Source organism: Acartia tonsa, chromosome 11 (assembly GCF_053477335.1).
Source record: "Acartia tonsa isolate MP-2025a chromosome 11, ASM5347733v1, whole genome shotgun sequence".
NCBI classification, from domain to species: domain Eukaryota; kingdom Metazoa; phylum Arthropoda; class Copepoda; order Calanoida; family Acartiidae; genus Acartia; species Acartia tonsa.
The window spans coordinates 22506710-22531163 of NC_137270.1; the positions used below are offsets into that span (position 1 = coordinate 22506710).

Here is a 24454-nt window from a genome sequence, read left to right on the forward strand (position 1 = left end):
TTGAGAAGATTGATGGTTTTATTTTGATAATAGATTTTGAAAAAAATTTAAAGACCAAAGAAAAAATACAGTAAATGTAAGTGTAATATTTAATTTTTATGTAGGGCCAATCATTCTGAAACTGTTTAATTTCAACTGGGTTATAACCAGTTCTTTTTGGAATAATACAATTGTAACTGTTTAAATGTGTTCCTTGTCCACAGGGGCGTCCAAGCTTTTTATTTTTTTTGGGGGGGGGGTAAAATTTTTTTAAGGGGGGGTAATTCGGTTTTGGGGGTGGGGGGGTAAAATGGCGCGCGAAAATTTTTACCCCGGGGGTAATCGCCCCATTACCCCCCCTTGGACGCCTATGCTTGTCCATAAAAAAAACTATAGTATAAGAAAATGAATTTTTTTTAATATTAGAAGGAAGTATAATGTGACCTCTACAAAATATCTTAATCCTTACATAAAAGTAACAGGATCTGTGTCTGCCTGTGTGTCTTTCTGTTTGTACTAAAAAATTATAACCACTGAACCGATATAGTTCTCCTTTACAATGAAGTTTCTCGTAGTTTAATGGAAGTTTTATTGCTATTTTAAAGAAGGGTACCACCATCCTCTCAAGAAAAAAAAACCACCCATAAAACTTTTTTTTCAAAATTTTTTCTTTTTAAAACTAAAATTTAGGGGTCTAGTTCCTTCCCCCATACTTTGAATGCCGCTACAAACCTATAGGAGCGTAGCTATAAATATCCCAAAAATATAAAGTTTTCTTCAAAAGCATCTGAGGGTTGTACATATCTGAAAGTGAAACAATATGTAATGCAAAATAAACCTTAAATTTAAATACTTGTGACTTAAATTTTATGAATAAGTGTCTCTTTTTCTGTGGTAGTGTCTGTAGGGCCATAAAAACTTTACCAATAAGAAGTTACCAAGAAAATTAACACAGGGAGAACCAACTCAAACTAAAACCAACTTATCCCCTGACAAAAAACTTTTATTACAGAACAGTTTTTAATCATTTTCATGCAAGTTGAAGAAAAAAAAACTTTGAAGAGTTATCTACAAAATGTGCATTTGGGAAAGTTGGATCTAGTGCAGTTCATGGTAAAATGTTAATGGTAATCTTCAAAAACCCATTAATTTACACAGCTGAATGTATTAGCCATGCATGCTCACCTTGTAAAGCAGCACAAGAAGTCCTATAAATAATTTGGAATGGCCAATATCCAATGCTACACAGAAAGGGCTTTACCGAAGAAAAGTGCGTAAAGTAAGTCTTTTTCGCGCATTTATATGCACTGCGAGATAACTTCATTACTGAGTAATGACTATTCCAGATTATTTGTAGTCCTTCTACGGTCCACCGGTTTGACGTTAGCAGCTTTTAAAGTTTTTAGAGTTTGTGGAGATAATCGTTACCAGGAACATTTTACTGTGGACTGCAATAGATCAGAAAAGTTTAATGGTCTTTTTAATTAACTCAGTATTGCAATAAGAAACCAGAACTGGTAAATTAGATAATCTTGGAAAATCACATAGAGACATTACAATACTGAATAAATTATTCTACAACCCCTTCTTTTCACTACTCTGCAAGCTAAAATAGACACAATTTATGACATTTAAAAATTAAAAATAATAAATAGACGGTAAAAAGGAACAAAATCTTCAAAATTATAAGCAATATTTTGTGAATTGGATGTAATCTAAAAATTAGATATTATATCATCTAAAAATCGATTAAATAATGTGTAATTATAGGATTTTTAAATCTTAATTAGATCTTTTTGAAAATAGTTTATTAAGTTTATAAGAAAAGCCAAGGATAAAGATTGAAATATATTTAACCTCGAAACCGATTAATATCCGCTGGATGGGAACCATTTTTTCAGCAATACTGAAAAATCATTTATAGCATTGTATTACAAACAATTTTCAACGAATAATTAAATAAAACTCATAAAATTAATACCAGTCTTGTTAGCCGTGCCTTCGGCTCCTCGGGCATAACAAAACTGGTTTTAATCTTTCATTTTGATATCCGCATGATAGAGAAAAGAAAAAAAGATAAAACATTTTATTAAAACCCTGTCTAGGCCTAAATGTTTCTGTCTCGCATTTTAGAATTATAGTCGCAAAGGTTAATCACAAAAACAAACTTTTGTGTTTTGTGTTTGCTGGTCGCAATCATACCCATATTGTATCAGGATAATATACATAAAAGTTAGGATTTATAATAAAGTTAAAGAATATAGGAAGCAAGAGTTAACTAAATAGCTGTACCCCCAACGATTAAAGACCCTATAATGCAATCTCGTTGGTTCAAAAGTACTTTTTAAAAAGCTAAGTTTTTACACGTTTGAAACATCGCAATAAATATGAAATTAATGTGGTGTTTGCTGTTTCTCTGCATATTTATTGAATATACTTCAATTTACATTTTTAACGTTGTCTTGAGATAAAAAAAAACATTAAAACTTGTGGTGCTTTTTCAACGTGTAATGTTTCCTGCAATCATCTTGATCCTTAAAGATAAAGAACCTATTGTATGATTTTCAAGGATCCAATTGAAAGGCGGCACAGGGGTCTTGGGTAGGGGACATACAGTTATTTAACCCATCCCCCCTCTATTGTTTGATGTCTGTACATCTATACTAATATTTTTTTGGATTTACATATTTCAAAGAATTACATTGGAATCTTAAGGGATAAGACAATGGACGATAAATTGATTTATATCCTTTATGATTTTAAACAAAAATATATGTGTAGAATAAACTTATTAGTTTAAAGGTTTTGACACTGCTAATTTGAATTCATATAAAGTTTTTATGTAAATAATTGGGATAAATTATGTAAAATTTACAGTTCAATGTCTTTTACTAATTAATTTTTATCTGTTGGTTGGGCAATTGGTTTTACAAATCATCTTTTTGATTGTATGACATTTGTTTTAAAAAACCTTATCATGAGAGATAATTAAGCCTGTTTTATAGCCAAAGCAATATCTTAATTATGTATTATGTCAGGTAATTAAAGTTGTATTGAAATTATCCCTTACACATTAGCACTGCACTTATTTTTAATACTTTTTTGTAAAAAAATCCGTGACTTTTGGAGAAAGAAAAGTAATTTGTTTATGTTATACATATAACACCAACACAGCTCGGAAGTAGTAAATCTTAAAATGTAGGTAAAAAATAAGACAAGTCTTTTTAACAAAAAAAACTTATTTTCCCACTATTTTTTTTTAAAGAACAGCTACTGTACTACTATAGTGATTAAAATTACGTCTAAATAAATCTAGAAGGTCTTTATATGTACTAATTAATAATTATTTTTAAAGAATATCCAAATCTTGGCGAATATATCATGTAATTTTTCGTTCTGTTCATTGAGTTAATTTATGTCAAGTAAAAGATCCCAATTACAATGGTTCTAGGCTATATTTTCATCCCAACCCCATTAAAGCACTAGAATATGAAAAAGATAACAATGAAACAAATGCTATATATATTTTTCGGTATCTACATCTTGATATTAGTAATTTATCGCATCATATCATAGATAACTTTCCGCGGACATTGAAACGGAAAAAAATAAAAGATTAAAACCAGTTTTCCTAGGCTTGAGGGGCTAACAAAACTGGTAAAATTTTAATAATTTTTATACTTATAGTTGTAGATGAGTGTCTGTAATATAATGCTAAACATGATTTTTCAGTATGGCTGAGAACTGGTTCTAATCCAGAGGATATTAATCAGTTTCAAAGCCATACTGGAAAATATATTATTTCTATTTTGGACTTTTATCTCTCGATTTTTTTTACCTTAATCAATTTATATCATTTTAGTTTGAAAGATGGTGTACAGAGGGCGCCACATAGCAGCAACCACACAACAGTACAAAACCACAACGGCAACGGCTATATGACCAACGGCCATGGCGGTCAAAACGGGCTGGAAAACGGTCACAGTGGTGTCATACGACCGATGCAAAACGGTCATGGTGGTCACGGAGTGGACGGCCATGGAACATTGAGAGGTCACCATGAAAATAATGGAACGTTGAAAGGTTCGGGAGGAACTATTCTTAAAAAGACATCTCAGGGAAAAAGATAAAATTTAAAATTATTAATTGGGCACGAACGATAACATACATCTTAAAAGCGAAGCTTTACAAAACAGACAGTTGGACAAACGAACATAATTGTAAACATAACTAGAAGAGGCCAAAATTCTTTAAAAATAATATTTAAAGTCTTCAATAGTTAGATGACCTGCTTACAATATTATTTCTTTTCGTTCTAACATAACCAATTTTAAAATTAACATTTCTAACAATGGACCAAAGCTGCTAAAAACCAAGATATTTAAAATGGACTTACGATTTTTCGAGTAATAGTTACAGAGTTGCCGCGCTTTTTTGTTGTTGAAAATTTAACATTGTTAAATCAATTACAAACGTACGGACAAACCAACCATAAACGTAGACAGCTTCGGACTTTAAAAAAACAAAATGTGATAAAAAAACCATGTCAAGAGGTTTGTTAACAAAATAATGCCAAACTAAACCACGCGGTGGGGGCGTGATTTAAATGTGTAGTATACTCCTTTTCTTAAACTCAATTTAGGGTTTTTTATATAGTTGCAACATAGTTATAAGACTTTGGGTAGCAATAAAATGAGACGTTGGGTATCCCTCTAACTGAATTTGATTAGTCAACAGATCTAAATTTGTCTCGGCCAGGATATAATTAAAAGCCTAAATCGGCCAAGGAATAGCCGAGTACAATATTTTTCAACTTAAAAAATTAAAATAAAGAGTTAAATGAGAGATTGCGTCTTTCTCTTTTTATCGACAGACGCACTTGGATATATTATTTTCATAATGAATAATATGTATTTCCCATTTTAACGTCAGCTTATGTGTACATTTGTTGAGCTACATTATTGAGTAGCGTTGTTAAGTTTGGATGGAAGAATTTTGTAATGAAAGCGAAAGTGGGGTAGAGGATAAGGGATGGGGTAGAACCGGTTATCAAAAAACCAAAAGCTCTTGCCAGTGGAACAAACTCTACCGTTAAGAGAGAGACATTCATGATTCAAATTTATTTAAATTTCTATTAATATCTTTTAAAATCTTTTCATAATATTCTAATACATTGCATACTGTTTTAATAGTGTGGCAATCCTATAATGGTTGTGCGTATGTACGTAGAAAAACCCTGTTTTGTGAAAAAGACCTTTGATTACCTTGAAATTTAAACAGTTTTTGAAGCATTTTTAAAAGGGTATCAAAAATATAGTTAAAATTTAAAATATTAACTTGATTACATAATTAGATCTTAAATTATTTGGCCATCCTAATTTTATCTTTATTTGCTAACAGATATCAAAACAAATGTCAGATCAAAATGATAAATCTCATGAATACCAAGAACCTATAAAACAGGTAAAATTTAACATCGAAAGATAATAGTAACATAATGTCTGGGTGTCTGTCTGTAGCTCAAAATTTTGGCTAATCGTTGGTATTTAGAATGTTTTTCAACCTATTTTTGAAGATGAAGATATATTTCTATTTGAGGAAATGAAAACAGTAAAAGTGTCGAACTATGACGTCAGAAAAAATTTACAATTAACCAATAAGAAGCCAGTATTCACTGTGGTAAAATATATAGCTGTGGTATAAAAAACCTCTACTTTTTTTATAGGATACCCTAACGTATGTCCAAGGTCAATATATTGTTTTTTTTAATTACAGACATATAAGTTACCGAGATCTTACTAAACATACATTGCTTACACTCATCATTATGTATATTTTGTACTACAGGATCGAAAGCACCCATCAGAAGGAAGCCGCAGCGGGCTGAACGGCTACAACAACGGGGGGTGTCGAACCCTGCCACCCAAGGCCGCCAACACCTGGAAGTTCCAGGGGGGCAGCCACGAGCCATCCCTCGGCCACAGCAGCAGCCAAGTGCTGGAGCCACAACCGCCGCCAGCGGTTCATATGACCAATGAAGCTACCAATACCAGGTTATTTCTTGATTTTCACTACTTTTTTTTAGCGGTTATGTCACTAAATGAGTCAGGGTTTAATTAATTGCTGGGCTCGGGGCAAATTGGACCCTGCAAGTTTTCATTTTAATTCTTAAAGAGAAAAGAATAAAAAGGAGTTTATTTGATTGTTTCACATAGAAAATTTCTTTTAGGTTTTGGATGCCCTCTCCAAAAATATTTAAAAATCTTTTCTTGGCCTAAAAATTTTCACTGAAAAGGAGAACCATATTGGCCCAGTGCAGTGGTTTGTGAGATATTAAGCACCAGACAGACACACAAACACACTTATCCTGTTACTTCTCTATTTTTTACAAGGTTTTGTGATTAATTTTTGAACAGAGAAATGCATCAACGTCTTGCTTACAACAATCCTTTTAATTGTACGACCTTTGTAATGTTTTGTAATACCTGTTTACATGCCAAGGCAAGTTCCTGCTGTTTTTAAAGTCACGCGCCTAAAATATCAACAGTTTTGACCAAATATCGAACCTATCACCTTTAGAGAAATATTAAACACTAAAAGTTTTATTCTTTTTTATTTCTAGGCCCCGAAGATACAAGGACAGATCCATAATGACAAACGGTTATGACGGGGTTGGTGTGCCCGGGAGTAATGGGTACGATACCCTCACTGGGGCAGCCAGACATGCAGTCAATCCTTCTACGTATTATGCACAGGTATACACATAGACAGAAAGATAGATAGATAAATAGGTGGTTGGGTTGATAGAGATAATTTGATTGATGGGTAGATAGAAAGTTGATAGAAAGATTATTTGATTAATATATAGATATCTTAATCTAATTAATTGATTTTCCTTGTAATAAAGTAAAATAATGTCTATATAATTGTCTGTCTCTCTATCTATACAAAAGGTATCGCTAACCGTTGAACCGATATGGTTCTCCTTTACAGGGTAGATTTTCATAGGTCCTGGAAAGGTTTATTACTATTTTTGCGGATGATACCACCCTTCCCAGAGAAATAACCCATAGAAAAAATATCCCTCCAGAATAATTGTATTCAACTCCCCCATTTTCAATTGCCCCTAGAGGCCTCTGGGGGGCGTAGCCGCTTGTTGACAATAAAAAAGTGAATGGTTAGATAAATAGATTGATATATTATATCATATATATAACATGAAAAATAGTTAGGGGAACATGTTGATAGACAGATAGCCTTAAAAATGTACAGTATTACATTATAATTCATTGTGTAACTCTCTTGATAATACTCAACATGGACAACGGAATTTTTTTTAATGGGGGTGTAATTCGGTTTTGGGGGTGGGGGTAAAATGGCGCGCGAAGCGCGCCGCGAATTTTTTTTACCCCCCCCAAAATTTTTACCCCGGGGGTAAAATTAGCTTGGGGGGGGTAAATACCCCCCCTGAAATCTGTTGGCAGGGGCAAAATTTCCCCCCGGGGTAAAATTTTTTTGGGGGGGGTAATTTAAATTTTATTAAAATTTTTTTTTGTTAGAGATTTTTTATTTTGGGGGGGGGGGTATTTACCCCCCAAAATTATTTACGGCACCCTCAAATTCGTTTGGGGGGGGGGTAATCGCCCCATTACCTTGGACGTCTATGTTTATATTATACTAGTACCTACGCCCTTAGAAGCCTCTAGTGACACTTGTAGTAGGAGAGGGGAAGTTTTTAAAAGAAAAAGAAAGAAGATATTTTTACCCCCCCTCCCAAAAAAAATCTTTACCAGACATATAAAAATATTCACTGAAAAGTATAACCCCTTCTAACCAGTAAGTTCTAAGTTCTACGATCTTCGGACAAGATTCTACTTTATATTATAGGATTCAGACTTTAAATAAATATTTTATGTCAATTATATTATGCCATTGTGATATCCCTGGTCCCTGACTATTCTGTAATATTTCTGAGTATTCTTTTATAATGCAAACAAAAGGTCCTATATCGCAGACCCTAGAGTCAATACAACTAAGCAATGGTCCAATAAAGGCACAATATAAGAGCGATTATGTCTATTATTACCGTAAATCTTATTTTTTTAGAATGTGAATGAAGTTTGTAAAATTTTTGACAAAACTATGACATCAAATTTCATATTTTATCATATTGTTTATTTTTAAAAGGTGGAAGCGAAATTGATAAACCATATTTTTATAATAATGTATTTCAAAATTCTGTAATGGTACAATATTGCATGTTTTAATAATATAGTCCAGCGACTATGAAGGGAATGGCACTCAGGTTAGTGAGGGTCATTCCCCATTACGAGTACAATTTAATATACTTAATATATATGTTAAAGACGGTGTAATTATGAATTATTTAGTATATTTAATAACAGTTTCTATATGCATGTTTGATACCCAGAATTCCTACAGTGTACGTCGTAAGGGAGGACAATATTAGTCTTCCCTCAATCACGCTCAGTGATTGTGACCCCATAGGGGCCGACGGCTGTATTCGTTAGTTCACTCGTATGTCTGTCCTTATCCTGAGAAAGCCCCGTGAGGCAGACCCAAGCATCAAAGAGAGATACGAGATCCTAGGTGTGGGGGGGATCACTTGAGAGGGCGACGGGTGCCCCGGGGGGTTAGAAGTGGGACGTAATTGCGATACAATGTAAGTTTATTATTAAGTAATTAGATAAAATAACTAAATAGATATATCTTTGTGTTTTGTATTTATCCAGAAGTAATATTGACATAATATATCTAAGGCAATATAGAAGAAAAAATAAAAGAAAAATTTTGTAGATTTACTTATGCTAGAGATAAACCAATGTCTGAAATAGCAAGAAGGGAATCAATAAAATTGAAAAAATTAAAGATAAAAAATCATTTAAGATAAAAAACCTAAACATTTAAGATAAAAAACCTATGAGACGTAATCCTAATTAAGATTATTTAGAAAAGATTAAATGTTGAATAAACATTAAGTAAATGAGTGAATATATGAAAATTATTTGTGAAAATTAGTTAAAATTTTTAGTTCCACGTGTTATTAAACTTATCAATAATAATTCCCGGAATTATATTGTTTATACGCCAAGTTTATGATAATTAGAGGGAAGGGTATGCGCAGAGATCAATATACGAAAAAACCTTTATCTTAATTTGAATATTGCAGATTTGTAAAAGGGTAAAGAATGTCTATTGTTTAGTAATAATTTTCCGTTTCCTCAATAGAATTGGTGTTTATTCTAAAGCTTTGTCGGTGCCCAAAAAGGGGCGTGTAAGATGCGGTATGAAAAGTGTCGGAGAATATCAAAGAAGAATTTGGGTTGGTAAGGCGGTGAAATTGCGCAAAAGAAAAGGGGAGAGTAAAGGGGAAGAGAGTTGTATTGATAAAAAGAGAGACTGTTTCGAGAAAAGTTAATTGTAAGTGGTTTGGAGAATAAAAGAATGCGTGGAATAATCACCCCTTTTTGTGTTTCCCTCCGACGTGACAGGTTGCTTTATAATTAAGACAAACAACATTGCAATAAATATGTAATTGAATAAAGATAAAAATAGAAGTGGGCGTAATGAATAATTAGTCAAGTTGGGGAGGTCAATTTCCCGGAAATGGTAAAAAGGGGGAAGTGATTAAAAGCTATATTTGGGGGTGTTTCTTTACTGTTGCCAATCTATCGGCGCCTTAAAAAATTCAACTTAAAGAATAATTAGTCATTCGTTGACCCCAATTAAATCAAGTTAACTCTTACAAGTTCATTTTTGTGCTATTTATCTCTTGAAAAATGTCTCAAGAGCGCAGTCGTGGGGGAAAAGATGGGCGTGAAAGTGGACGTCAATATCGTATTCGTCTAGACCCTCGTCGTGAGACTCTTCATGTCCACGGCCCTCAGCCCGACGTTGTCCCCCAGCCTGACGTCATAACCATCGATGACGAAGAGAACGAAGGAAACGAGGGAGGAGTAGACGACCACCAGAGGCCTGAGATGCCAGTGGAGCCCGCCGATCGTCAACCTGCCGCTGCCGTCGCTGACGAGCCCGAAGCTCAGCAACCCCCTGCCGTACCAATCATTGCTCCTGTTCCGCCGGCGAACGTTCGAGGCGTTCCCCTGGTGGAGCAGGACATGATTGGTATGTGGTATTCACTACAAAGAATACTGCGCAGATTCGCTCGGATTGCTGAGGAGCTCTTATTGAGGCTCTCAATAATGGGTCTGTGTCTGGAGGCGGTGGTGGAGCTAGTGCGTCGAGGCATCGACGCACAGCTCTTTATGGAGCTAGCTCTACCACTGTCCTCTAGGGCCCGAGCGGAAAACCTGGAGAGCCTCGCAGAGGCTGAAGCCGAAGTTCATGACTTTGCCGAGCGCGTCGCCTTGTACCGCGACGCTGTTGAAGAAGCGATAAATCCTATCGTGATCCAGCTAGACAGCGACGGCAGCGATGATGAGTCCAACCCTGGCGACGAGGAGGAGTCCGAAGAGAGCGAAGTGGAGGAAGAGAGCGAGGAGTCTGTCTTCAACGTATCTGATGTCGACTGAATTTCCATCCCTCCGTTCGTGCTCTAGTCCGACAAATTCTAGTCGACCTTCTTCCCCCTGTAGAACTACTCCTCAATCCATCATTTATGCACTTAATATATTCAATTAATTAATAAAACAATTTAACAAATGCCTCACAAATATCAATAAATGTTCTACAGACTGCTCAATAAGAAAAAATTGTGTTTTTTATTCTTTTATAGTTAAAAAGTAAGAACGTGCAAATTTTCTTGTAAATTTCCGTGCAAATTTAATGTAAATTTATTTGGTAAAGTGTTTACTTATTGCGAAAAATGAAGCGTATATTAAAACATGATGTTTAAGATTATTTGAACTTGTCGATACAAGTTCAGAGAGTACAAGCTAATCTATAACTAGGTATTGCATTTGTGTGTTAGTTAATGATTGAGAGGCTAAAAACTTCCCTTTACTAACGATAGCGCTACTGTTTTCGGTAAAGTTACTAATGAACTACTTAAGAGTCTGATGTATTGGGGTATTTATCCAAAAGGTGCTAAAAATATGTTTTTTGTGTAAATTAATTATATTTTTAAAAATTGTGCATTAAAAATGCATTAGCTAAACCTATCGCCCCCCCACCCCTAGCAGAAAAAGCTTGGTCGTCTTTGGGTTAGAGTTGAGTAAAAGCACAGATTGTTTTGTTAAAGAAATAAGTTGCTAGATTTGATTATATGTACTTTTTTGATAGATTTAAATGTTTTAAATATAAAATTTAAACAATCAACACAACTTTACTTTGACTACTGAATTTCTTAATATTCTATAGAATTATATGAGTTTGTATACATTTCATTAATGACAACAGTTGATCATCTTTAGACTAAAGTTTTAGAAATTCAACGTTTTCAAAGGGTAAATATTCAGCGACAAATGAACACGTATAATATAGTTATGAACGTATATCCCATTTACTCGAATAGATTTCAAGCTTTGTTGTTTATTAAAATGTAATAAATGATAATTTCTTAAAAGTTTATAGATTTACCAATTAATCGCTCATTTTTAAATGTTAACGATACATGTCTATTTACAATTGCAATATTTTGGATTATTATAAGAAATGCTAAAATTATTATTTATATACATACATTAAATATGCAATGTTCTTAATGCATTTAATATTTTTTTTTATGAATCTAAAACAAAATTAAAATAATTTAACCCTTAACGGTCTGGGGGGGGGGGGAGGTGCGTTGAACGCCAATCCTCAGTTTTTTTCTATCTCATTTTCTGTGTGTGAAAGAGCCCAAACTGCGTGACTTTTTAAGTATGGGTATGACACATAACTGAGAGTTGGAATTTTTTGAATATCTCAATCCTGGCGGGCACAGGATGCCAGCAAACCTGGCAGGGTCATCCAAGTAAAGAGCAAAAATATTTTTTTGACTAAAACAAAGCATTTTATCATACCAAAATACTAAAATATCCTCTAGTCACTTTCAGGTTCCAGGAATGATCCTGCAGGTCCTGATCCTCCAGAAATCTTTAAAAGGCACCTGTGGCCGCAATTTTTGACTTAAAGACTTCAAATTTTATACTTGAGCTTTTCTGACATGTCTACATAACGTATTAAAATTTCATAAAGATCCGCCGCCGTTTTCCCGCCCACCGCCGACTGCGTCGGCTGGCAGCTGCCAAGTACAGCTGCGGCCGCTGAAATTTATATTTTGATATTACTAATGTAAAATTTACATAAAGATAAACATTTTCTGGAAAAAAAATAGTTCTACTAGCTTAAAAAATAAGAAAATTACAGCTGTTTGAAATATTCAGCAAAAAAAAGACCCAAAAACAAAGGTTGTTAAATAAAAGGATGAAGGAAGCGAAAAATGACTTAGACTTATAAAAGGTCGGATATTCATTATCAAACAGGAGACTTGCACAAAAAAATTTAGCCCTCTAGCTCTAACAGGAACTAAGATAATAGGGACGCCCCCCCCCCCCCCCCCCCGACCGATTAAGGTGCGGCAAGGGACCCGACTGTAAAGGGTTAAGGGGGGGATGGGCGGGGAGTCTCGACCCACCTCTGGAATTTTAATATTTAAATTTTTTTTTATATTACTGGGGTGTGGTGAGTTTATTTGTAGGGGCAAAAATAGAGACAATTTTTCCTAAACCGAGATCACTATTCTTTTAGTTTTTAATGTTGTGTTTTATTCTACTGTCCCTTTATTCCTGAAAAGTAGAAGTTGAAGTATGTTCTGAATGACCTAATCTCAACTATTTATATAATCTGCCTATATATCGTAGTTTTTTTTCCATCAACATCACTTCGCGGGGTGTTTTAGGTTACTTAAAAGATGTTTTATCTCTCAGGATGGTTTTAGTCTATTCTTATGATTCCTACTTTCTACCCTTACTATATTTAATATAAAATCATAGGTTTTTTGTTTAAAGTTGACTTTTTTTAATGTTACTTAAGTCCTCTAGGGGTATTTGATCGAAGGGTTGGGGGGGGGGGGGGTAGTTGACCCTCCACTTTTAATTTTAGTTTCAAAGGGAGGCTAAGTACCCCCTTAACCTTCTCTACACCAATAAAAAGCATTACTGTAAAGCAGACCTATAGGTTCAGTGGTACACAAATATAGACACCATTTTATTTTTATATAAGGATTTTTCTGTCTCATTATAATATCAAGAGCTTTGTTGAGTTCAAACTGCATATAAATATGCAAATTATAATCTCAGCTCTTGCGTTGATATAATATTATAAAAAATTACGCAAAGGACTAAAGATAAAGTAAAAGAATGTCAATCTGTATGTATGTACATACGATAATAACTTATTCACTAGTTTCATTTATGTTAAGAATTGGATGAGGAATGGTTTTAGGCTATTTGTAGCCGTGTTATATGGCCCTACCAAATTAATATAAGTCTATAACCCCACCCTCCCACCCCAAAAAAAAAATACTTTTAAATTCCTATGCTTAATGAAAAAATCTGATAGATTTGCACTTTTTAAAGAAAATGTTTGTTTAATAGAATAATATTCCAAATCCAAAAAGAAAATGTACAAAATTAAGTTAAAATGCGACTTTTTATGTAATAAACCTAGCTAGCATACAAATTGTTAAGATGCAACAATAATTATGTTTAGAAGAGCAGCTTCTATAAAACAATACTATTTTAGTAAACCCAATAGTCCTCCAAACCGCTTCCTTTTGTTACTGAATATAATTACCCTTATTTGACAGTAGATAATATATTTCTTAATATAGAAAAGTACAAATAGGAAAAAAGGAAGGTAAGGTACACAAGTACACCAAATCACAGATGGACAAGCGTAAGGATAAGAGTTCACTTTGTTTGTGACCCAATACAATCTGTCCCGATTTTGTATTACTTTTGCGGAACATTTTTCCAGTTACGTCATATTTTTCTTTCCCGAAAAAGGGAAGGGGGGAAGAAAATCTCTTCAAAAGACATGGGGAAAACCTTTTCTTCCATCTCTTTTTTCTTCCCCCCTTCCCTTTTTTTTCTTTCCCCCTTCCCTTTTTCGGGAAAGAAAAATATGATGTAACTGGAAAAATGTTCCGCAAAAGTAATACAAAATCGGGACAGATTGTATTGTGTCTTTGTTTGTCTATGAATCATTCCGCCACGCTATGGTGGAAATGTGATTTTCTTGGCTGCTATTGAAGACAGCTGAAGTTTTTATTGATATTCCTATGACATATACACATATAGTCTATACATAGTTTTGTAGTCTGTCGGTCATGCCTTTAAAACATTATTTTAAAGGTTTCGCGATTTTCTTTAGTATTTATTTGTTTCTCTCTCTTTCTTTTCTTTATTGTGACAACTGAACATCTGCTCTATATCTCATGTTGTATATTTGTTCCTTCCATGTTTTTGTTTTGTGCTTCAGTACTAATAGATGTTGTCATCCTTGTTTGCTTATTTTAGATCAATTTAAAGACCACTTCTATATGTCTTCGAGTTATAAAAGAAATATATTAATTACTCGCCTACAAGGACAATTATATCCAGAGTATAAAGATATATTTGTTTAAGGACCGTTATTCTGCACCGCCTCCAGTGAATTTCTACGCCAACAGTCTGTATGTGGCGGCTAATCCAGAGTGGGGGGTCAGAAGCCAGGTAAGTTAAACTAGCGGCTGCACTGAGGCAGAAAATAGCATTAAACTATCCAAAGAGTACCCATGTGTACAATTATATTTAAAGATTTTTAGCTTAAAACAACAAAACCTACCACTTTATATAGTGCTACGCACCTAGCATTTAGGTGCTCTGTATTCGAAGAGATATAGGGGCTATAAACATAACTATACAAATCCCAAGACTTAAATCTGATAATAATAAGCCTAAAACCATCACAGGACCTATGGGAATTTTTTCTTAACAGAGAGAACCCAATCGGTCAAGTAGTTAGTAAACTAACTAGTTTTACTAACTCAATCTCGTTTTATTCAGATTTTCTAAATATTTGTTATTTCAGTACGACTGTGGTACAAATGGATATTATCTTCAAGATACTATGTACGATTATACCACAGGTGATAGATAGATAGCTAGCTACAGAGGTTATTAGGTAGGTGAGCAAGTGAAGCTGTTTATAATGCCTATGAAAAAGGGCGTCATTTAATACAAATAATAAATAATAAATGGCCAATACAATGTCAAAATTACCAATGACAGGCCTGGATATATATTTTAAATGAACAATGGTGGGCCAGTATGACGTCATTTTTCTAAATACCAAAAGTAAATCCCCTCCCCCCAGCACCCCCATCCCGAAATATTTCCTTGAACTAATCAAAAATAATGTTAATGCTTAGCTTAAGGTAGTTATTGAAGTAGTAGCTAAAGGTGTTGAAAAAAAACCAATCGCTTCACTTTTTTCAATATAAACCTTATAGTTTTGGTCCAAAACGAATAAAAAATAATACAATTCACGCCCAAGCAATGACAATGAGAATTTTAAATCTACTCATCCTTCCATGGCAATAAAAGCTTAAGACCTAGCCCTTGCAGAGAAATTTGCCCTACGCCGAAAGAGCATATTTTATCACAAATTAAGAAAAACGTGTCTTTTTCAAAAGAGAACAAAATCTAGTAGATAGACTAGAGTTTTTTGATGTGGCATGTAAAGAACTTTCTATAGACACCTTAACAAGATTTCTAACACAATCTTAGCCAATTTGGCATCAAAAAGAAAGACCTGGCAAACATGTTGGATGGGTTTTTCTTTTTTATGCCAAATTGGCAAGGATATAGTTAGAAATCTGGTTAAGGTGTCTATAGAAAGGTTTTTACATGTCCCATTAAAAACTCTAAACATTATGGGGTCTATCTTCAAGATTTGAAGATTGTGGTGGTTCAAATTGTGAGCGATTGTTTTTTTAACACCCTTTATTTAAAGAATTAGTGAGATAGATAGTTAATTGTTAGTATTGTATTATATCGCTAAATTGTTGGATAACAATAACAATGATGACAATATCCCTAGGTGGCAGAGCACAATTAAAAAAACATTGATGAAATACTAATTTAATGTGATTTAAAGTTCAAATGTCCTGTATTCAAAAATATATTTTTTTTATCAGAAAATCTTTTACATATGTTTTTATATGTTTTCATATTTATATTTTTATAGCACGACTGACCTACGAACTCAGTGATTATTGGAATAGGAGATTTTAATAGAAATTCAGACAATATCTCGAATAGCAGAATCAAATTTTCCCTATTGCTATACGGACTGGCGGAGGAACGTACAGACAGGCAGATTCAAAGATAAAGAAGCGTTGATACAAATAAATTTCACCTATAAAAATACCTTTATTTATTTTACCAATTTTTAGGTAAACGGTTATGCCGGTCAATGGACCAAGGCATTTACCCGATAGTAGACAGCACAACAATGCCATACAGTGGGGTTTATAGAGCACAAGCATATCATAAATCAAATTCTTTTGACACTATGAACGGCAACGAAGCTTATGGGAAAAGGTAATGTCATGCACATATTGGTTTTTAGTTCTTTCATAAAATTTAGCTAGAAGTGGGTTGTGAAGTTATAATATTCGATATATTATTATTTGGATGTTGCACTACATTTTTATGTACTCTGATAAAGTGATATCGTAGCTGGCTTAAATAAAGATACCCCCATCAACCCCGTAACACCATCCCCTCCTCTCATACTGTATGAAATAATATTATTATATTAGCAAATTTGACGACAAAGTTTTCCCTGTTAATATATCCACGCATATCCTATATCCATTGCATTGTTATATTATACTTTTAGTTTTTATTATCCTTTTATAAAAGTAGCAGGATACATCTTTGTCTAGTGTGAAGTGAAGGATCTCACAAACTGATGAACCCATTTTGTTTTCCTTTACAGTACGGTTTTTTACAGTAACGCTGCGTGGCTTCTAGTAGCTCCAAATTAATATGTCTGCTTTTATAACAAGTCTATTTGAATCATTGGTCCATCCTTATAAAACAAATACTTTTTCAGGGGACCCTCAGCTTCAACCGCCAGTCTAGGTAAAGACCACAAAAAGCGGATCCGCGCCGCACGAATGAATTCCGTCGAGGGAGCAACCGCCCAATCCGCCAGATTGGCGGCCGCCGTGGCCGAAGCAAACGGCGGGACTAAGATAAACGAACTGAACGACGGTATAGTGACAAACAAGGACAATTACTTCCAATTTGATCATCTTTCAAGATGATATTATTCAGGGGTGTAATAAATTAGTTATTTATCGCATTGTATTATAATCACCTTTCCGCGGAAAAAATATGAGATTAAAACCAGTTTTGTCAACAATAACAAAACTGGTATTAATCTCATGATTTCTTAAAGTTCGTGGAAAATTGTCTGTAATACGATGCTATACACGATTTTTCAGTATGGGTGACAACCGGTTCTAATCCAGCGGGTTATCATCGGTTCTGAAGCCATACTTAATATAATTTTTACTTGACTCTTTACAATTATTTGTTATTTTGTGGAACCCTATAAAAGTAGGCATATCTATCTCCCAACTATGTTGTACATATATCTATAATACAAAGTAGAACGATGTCTGTCTGTTTGTAACGAAGGATCTCGCTAACCGCTGAACCGATTGGGTTCTCCTTAATAGGGTAGCTTTCTTGTAGGTCCAGGGAAGGTTTTTGCAATTAGCCAAAAACATAACTAACACCATCTTTCGGCAAATTTTATTTTTGGTAAATAGCTGATTTAAAAATAAATTAAAAAGAAACAATTTGTGTCCTTAGAGGCCTCTAGCCGCTAGTATACAATATAGGTATTCCTAACTCTTATATGATTCTGAATACATAGTTATAATTATATTTATCTATAGATCTTTATATTGATGGAAATTCTATGCTTTAATTCATAATGTAAATAAATAGGAAGATTTTAAGCATTTAGTTTTCAGTTGTAATTATTTTTCAAAATAATTAATTTAAAGCCTTATTATTATATTAGTAACATATTAATTGTCTATCAATTTGTTAAATTTTCTTAGAAAAGAAGCTACTCTATTACTCACTATGTATGTCCGTCAGTTCATTATGCTATGGGAGAAATGAGAGTTACTTAGCCGCTATTAAAGCTAGACATTTGATTTTTCTTGTCAACATTACCGTCATTATAGAGCTTATTTAAGTATTTAACATCCCTGGCTGTCAGACTGCTTTTAAACAGCTTTATAGCAGCCTTTAGTTTCTTTACTGATTTCGCCATATCTTTGGTTCGATTTCATAAAAATTTTTCAGTTATAGTATTAGAATCCAATTTCCTTCGTTCTAAGTTACTTTTGTGTTCATAGATGAAAGGACTAGCCTTTAAAAAAAATAACAACACATTTTTGATTTTCTCGAATGATATTTATGATAGAAGTTCCAAAGAGCATCAAGTATACAACTTACTTTCGTTGTCAGTCATACAACTATAGACATTACTATTTTTTTCAAAAGTTTCGTGATTTTTATGATTCCTAATGTCTTTTGTTTTTATGTCCATCTTCCTTTTTTTATGTTTGGTTGATTATTTGCGTCAATCCATTTTGTTGTGCTTCGCTTCTTATGAATGATGTCTTCCTTGTTTTTACAGCAAATTTGTTATTGACAAAGTGTGGAGATACCAGGGAGGGAGGGGACATTGGATTGTTTATTACCCCGGTCCCAAAAGTTTTATTATAAGCTTTTCTTGTTCGTTGACTCAATAACTTTGGGGACCAAAGTTAATTTTGGTTGGTTGGATCATTAAGTTGTGTGTTAAAACGTTTCAACTACTAATTCTATTCCACAGAAGGGGCAATTTTGTTTATCATTATTGTGGATGTACATTAATTTAACGTCCATTGTCTTATCCCTGGGAAGGTACACTTGATCAAACTTGTTGTTTATAGACCATAATTGAAAGTGAAAAACTTTTGTTATTTTTCCAGTCTATATGTCTGATAGTAATGGGTATAGAATATATTGTGGATATTGTGAAGATATATGCATACCCTTGATAAAACATTTTAGTTTCAGCTGGCTAATATGATAATCCCCTGCACCTCCCACTTAAGACTTTACTTCATCCCCTCCCCCTTGAATAACGTATTGACCAAGTTCTGAGGACTATATTAGCAAACTAAATTGACGACAAAAATTCCTCTGCCATAATATCCACGTACTCTGTATCCATTCAGATTCTGATTAAATTTTGGTTTCTTTATTATTAAGATAATATTTTTGAAAAAAATTAATTTATTCTAACAAAAACAACATATTTAAATGAAGCGTGATATTTTAGTATGTAATTAATTAAATGTTTAAATTTCTTTTCTATGATCTTATATTAGCGAAGCTTTTCTTTTATTAGAGCCTATACGTCAGTATTTTGACATTTTAAATGCTATGATAGTTAATTCTCACATCGTATTATAAACAACTTTCCGCTGATGTAATTTATTATATTCGTAGAAAACTGTGGATATAATACGATGCTAGACATATTTTTTTCGTATGGATGAGAAACGGTTCTAATCCACCGGATATTTAACGGTTTCGATTCGTTAATGGGAAAATAATTCAAATTTTTTATGTCAACACGAACTGACAATTTTAGCTATATTACATCTTAAGTTCAAAGTATTTAACTATCATTAATTATTTGTTAATTTAAAATCTTCGCTTTTAAGATGAGTCAACCTTATTTATTTATAATCTGAATTTTAACTTTCTTAACCAATATTTTTGAATTATAATAATATGTATGTATATAAATTATAAAACTATCATTTCTTTACATGAATATATGTGTGTTCCCTTAGCAAATATCAAAATGCCAGAAAATGAAATAGATATTGAACTATTTTAATTAAATCAATTATTTAGAAAACGAATAATAATATCTACAATTTGGTTGATTACATTTTCAGGACGGACTAAAGGGAAAGGGAGGATACTAGATTATAAAGTATATTTTTACCCAATATAATAGTTCTTTTACTGTTTCGCTTTAAAAAGTTTGAGGAATTTTATTGGTTGGTTTCAACCACTAATATTTATTAAAGTCTCTTGAAAAGAATTGTAAAAATCAATATTATTTTAATTCTGTCATTTTTAAAAATAAATTTAAATTGTATGAAATCCCGCCTATGTGTTCTGCCTTCTATGTGTTATAAAATTATATATTGAAATAATTATAGTTGATTTTTTGATGTAAATGTTATAGAATTCTCCTCTCCAATAATTCATATTAACATATGTAATATAAATATATTTTTAAAATACAGATTTTTTTTTATTAACTTTAAAGTTATATCTATAATACAAAGTAGAACGATATCTGTCAGTCTGTCTGAAGCTTAAGATTTCGATAACCACTGAATCGATTGGGCTCTACTCTTTAGGGAATATTCTTACTGGTCCTGTGATGGTTTTAAGCTATTTTCTTGGTGGGTAAGACACCCCAATCACAAACAAGAAATGAAAATACCCTTGCAAAAAATCCCCCTCCCCCCCCCCTATTTTTTTTACTTTTTCTTTTAAATCTAAAATACGAAAAATTAGGTTGATAAAAAAGCCCCTAGAGGCTAGGGGCGAAACCGCTAGTAGAATAAATAGTGTAGATGGTTGCAGCTTCTACCAATAACGAATTAATTTGGGAAAAAATCACGAAACCTATACGTGTTTTTCAGCTGTCGTTGGGGGGCAACACATCGTAAAATTGACGACCTCTCCATTTGCCCCCCAAACATTATTTTAGATTTATTTCGCTTGTTGGTTATATCTTATTCCTGAGATGGTTGACAATAAAGCAGTGTCTACTCTAGTCATGCATATTATATAACCATGCCTATAGAGACATTACCTTATCTATAGTTATATAGAATATATAGTGTAGATGGTTGACAATAAAGCAGTGGCTACTCTAGTAATGTATATTAGGTATATAACCATGCCTATAGAGACACTACCTTATCTATAGTTATATAGAATATATAGTGTAGATGGTTGATAATAAAGCAGTGGCTACTCAAGTCCTGTATATTATATAACCATGACTACAGAGACACTACCTTATCTATAGTTATATAGAATATATAGTGTAGATGGTTGACAATAAAGCAGTGGCTACTCTAGTCATGTATATTATATAACCCAGCCTATAGATATATAGAATATATAGTATACGGGTAAATATATGAAACAAAACTTCAGAACAAAGTTAATGAAATGGTTGATATTCAAGCCATATATGAAAGAACATTAACCGGTGATTAGACTACAAACAACCACTGAAAAATGTCCTTCGAAATAAAACAAATTGCTGGTATTTTCTGGTATTTAATGGTATTTAATGGGATAAGATAAATTGGTGTACATTCCCAATTCTGATATTAAAAATTACCCCTTCTGTGGATTACAGTAAATGTTTGAAACACCTGGAAACTCAACTTAATGAATCAACCAATCAAAATTAATGAAGTCCCCAAAGTTGATATTTAGAACTTCCAGACAAAGGGTGTGTAATTAACAATCCAAATACAGTCATACGTCTGTGATTTAATAATTAAACATGTATCACATCCAAATAACTGTAGCAGAATTGCTTCTAAAACAACCTAAAGCGATAATTTGGAAAGAGGACTAATTTAATTCAAAATTTCTTCCTCTTATATATCGAAATAGTAAGGTAATATGGCGGTCAAAATCTATATTAGTGTGGTTAAAAATTGATACGAGTGCGTAGCTTTGTTTGAGATGTGCGCAAGAGCAAAGCGGTGAAACTGCTCGCTGGTTTTTAAGCGTAGCTATTATATAATATTGGTTGTTCCGTTTGTCTATATATATGGCCATATTTTAAAATTCTGTTAGTTCTGGCTTGTCAGTATTAATAAACTTGGCATGATGAGTCCTTTATTAGTTAGGTACAATTCAGAAAGCATACAAATTCTATGATGATTCACGCTTGGACCCTCAGATGTCAAAACTTTATTTTAGTGTTTGGCCAAAATGACTTAGCAATTGTATCTGTAAGTACGTCTAATAACACCCTTTGCTATTTTTAAAATCCTAGAAAATTTTTTTTGCAAGAAAATTGCACAAATTCGCAACCTTTTTTAGAACCACTACATAACTCGAGTTTTAAAACTTTTTATATAAAATCATTTTTACAAAAAATATCAATAATTACTTAAAATTAAACCTGAAAGAAAAAAAATCTCATTACACGTGTTAATTTGCATGTTTTAGGTCTTTTTTTGAGGAAAGTATAACTTCCACATTTTTGACAATAATATATTTTTTTATCATTTCAAAGTAAAATATAATAAAACTTACACGATTTCTCTTGAATTATCAGTTGAAAATTTCATCAAACATGCAATTTAAGTAATGAAAATTTAATAAAATCATTTTTTGAATGTTTAGAATTACCAATTTTCTACATTTAAAACAAAATGTTAACAAAATTTAAAAACATTCTAATATATAACTTTAAAAATCAATAACATTTTATAAAATGATGTTTTAAAAAATAAATCATTAAAAGGTATTAAAATGCATTTTAAGTTGCTTAAAATTAAAACGAGAATATCTTTTTACACTTTATTCTTTGTAATAGAGATTAATCGTCATTTGCTGAAAAGAAAACATTTAATAAACTAATTGAATCTTTTTGTGACCATGTTTAAACTTTTTAATTTTTACACTAAGGTGTTTTTTAATGAAAATCTTTGTTGAATTCTCTTTTGCGACAAAAAAAGAAAGGGAATTTTTTACTATTTCTAGGTTATCTTATGTAATTTAAACTATATAATATGAAATAATTTTTAATTGTCTTTCTTTTGAGCCACAAACACTGTAAAATGTAACATATATGCAAAAATAACAATTTTTTTATTGAATATTATAATATCCTTATATGACATTGCGTCAGAGCTTATTCTTTAGATTATATGTTCATGAAAAGTAGTCATAACTTGGAGGGTTGCGCTATTTATTAGAATATTAAATAAACTTGAATGGTAAAAATATTAGCATAGCCTTTGTCAATTCAAATGCTTTAGGTATATTATTCGGAAAGTTAGTTAAAAAAGAGAGAATTTGCTGTGTATACTGTTGAAAGACTTTCAAAAATGTAAATTACAAAGCAATCCGAAAAGATCGGGTCGTAGGCGAGTCTTAGTCGGGGGTTTTCTGATAGCAAATATTGCGTTATAGGTATACAATGTAAAAAAAAAACATTTTAAAGAAATTCTTTAAATAAAACCCAACGTGTATTGGCAGTACAAACATCTTAATGCTAGCAGACATATGTTTATCAATATTTGCAGAAAACTATTTCCACAAGAAAAATTATTCAGGTTTCTACTTCACAATTTAAAATATTTCTTTCTGATAAAATGTTTGACATATATCGTATAATCATTTACCAAAAAAAATATTTTGATAATTTAGATTTCAGAGAAGATTAATCCTTTCAAAAAACTAAGACGACATTTTGCATCTTCTGTCATGACATTTTAGAAAAAATATAAAAAAAACAAAATTTAGTATGAAAACTATTTTCATCGATTTTTCTGAAGGTATTATCGTATTCTGTGGCTTTGTTATTATCATTTACTTATATCGAAAGTGCCAAACATTGTACCCTAACTTATTCATTTAATAAAAAACTAACCGTGGATTAGAAAAAAAGTCCATATTCACAATTTAAAAATGTTAATTTATTTGTATTTTTGATAAAATTTTCCTTTTTTTCAAGTATGGCTTCAAAACCGATTGGTATACGCTGGATCAGAAACGGTTCTTATTAGAATCCAATTGATCTGATTTTTTATTCAGTTCTGAAACTCTTCAAGAGTTAATATTAGTTTGCCCTTCCGTTTCAGAGCAGTGATGTTATTGATGTTGCATCTTTGCTTTTATTTGATGACAAATTTTATGACAAGGATGACAAAAAATCGCAGCTCTGAAACAGTAGGACAAACAAACGCTTGTAGAGTGTCAGACTGAATAGAAGTTGACATTAACTATTATTATACAATACTACTCCTTCTAAGAATTAAAATTATTGATTGAAAGGTTTGGACTCCAAGTTTAAACAAAGTAATCAAAATTTAACAAAAAGTTCCCAAAGTTTTTAGGCCAAAAAATAAAATAAAAAATACTGAATCTTGAAACAAACATTGATATAACCTTTGATAAATACAATTCCTTTAAACAGTAGGGAAGCCTTAAGATTACCCCACCCCCTGAAAGAAAACATTATCTAAAGGGATATTCTTCTATACATGGTGTTTAAATGATTTATTCATCTTATGGAATAATCATACAATAATAAAAAAAAACTAACAATTTTAATTCAAAGAAATATATCATACAAACAAATAAAAAAACATAATCATTTCAAA

The 24454-nt window shown here is 32.4% G+C and overlaps 1 protein-coding gene across 2 annotated transcripts in view; it reads left to right on the plus strand.

Moving 5' to 3' along the window:
- LOC145331800 (irregular chiasm C-roughest protein-like) overlaps window positions 1-20330 on the plus strand; it is a 139987-nt gene extending 119657 nt beyond the window's left edge. The window contains exons 30-37 of one of the 2 annotated variants that reach the window (XM_080176640.1): window positions 3842-4094; window positions 5377-5442; window positions 5827-6032; window positions 6602-6734; window positions 14571-14657; window positions 15016-15073; window positions 16382-16529; window positions 17047-20330. In XM_080176640.1, the coding sequence (XP_080032766.1) occupies window positions 3842-4094; window positions 5377-5442; window positions 5827-6032; window positions 6602-6734; window positions 14571-14657; window positions 15016-15073; window positions 16382-16529; window positions 17047-17260 (1165 nt within the window). In that variant the 3' untranslated portion in view covers window positions 17261-20330. Of the gene's footprint in view, window positions 1-3841; window positions 4095-5376; window positions 5443-5826; window positions 6033-6601; window positions 6735-14570; window positions 14658-15015; window positions 15074-16381; window positions 16530-17046 lie in introns of those variants that run through there. The other variant, XM_080176641.1, reaches the window with a different exon arrangement.
- The last annotated feature ends 4124 nt before the right edge of the window (window positions 20331-24454 follow it).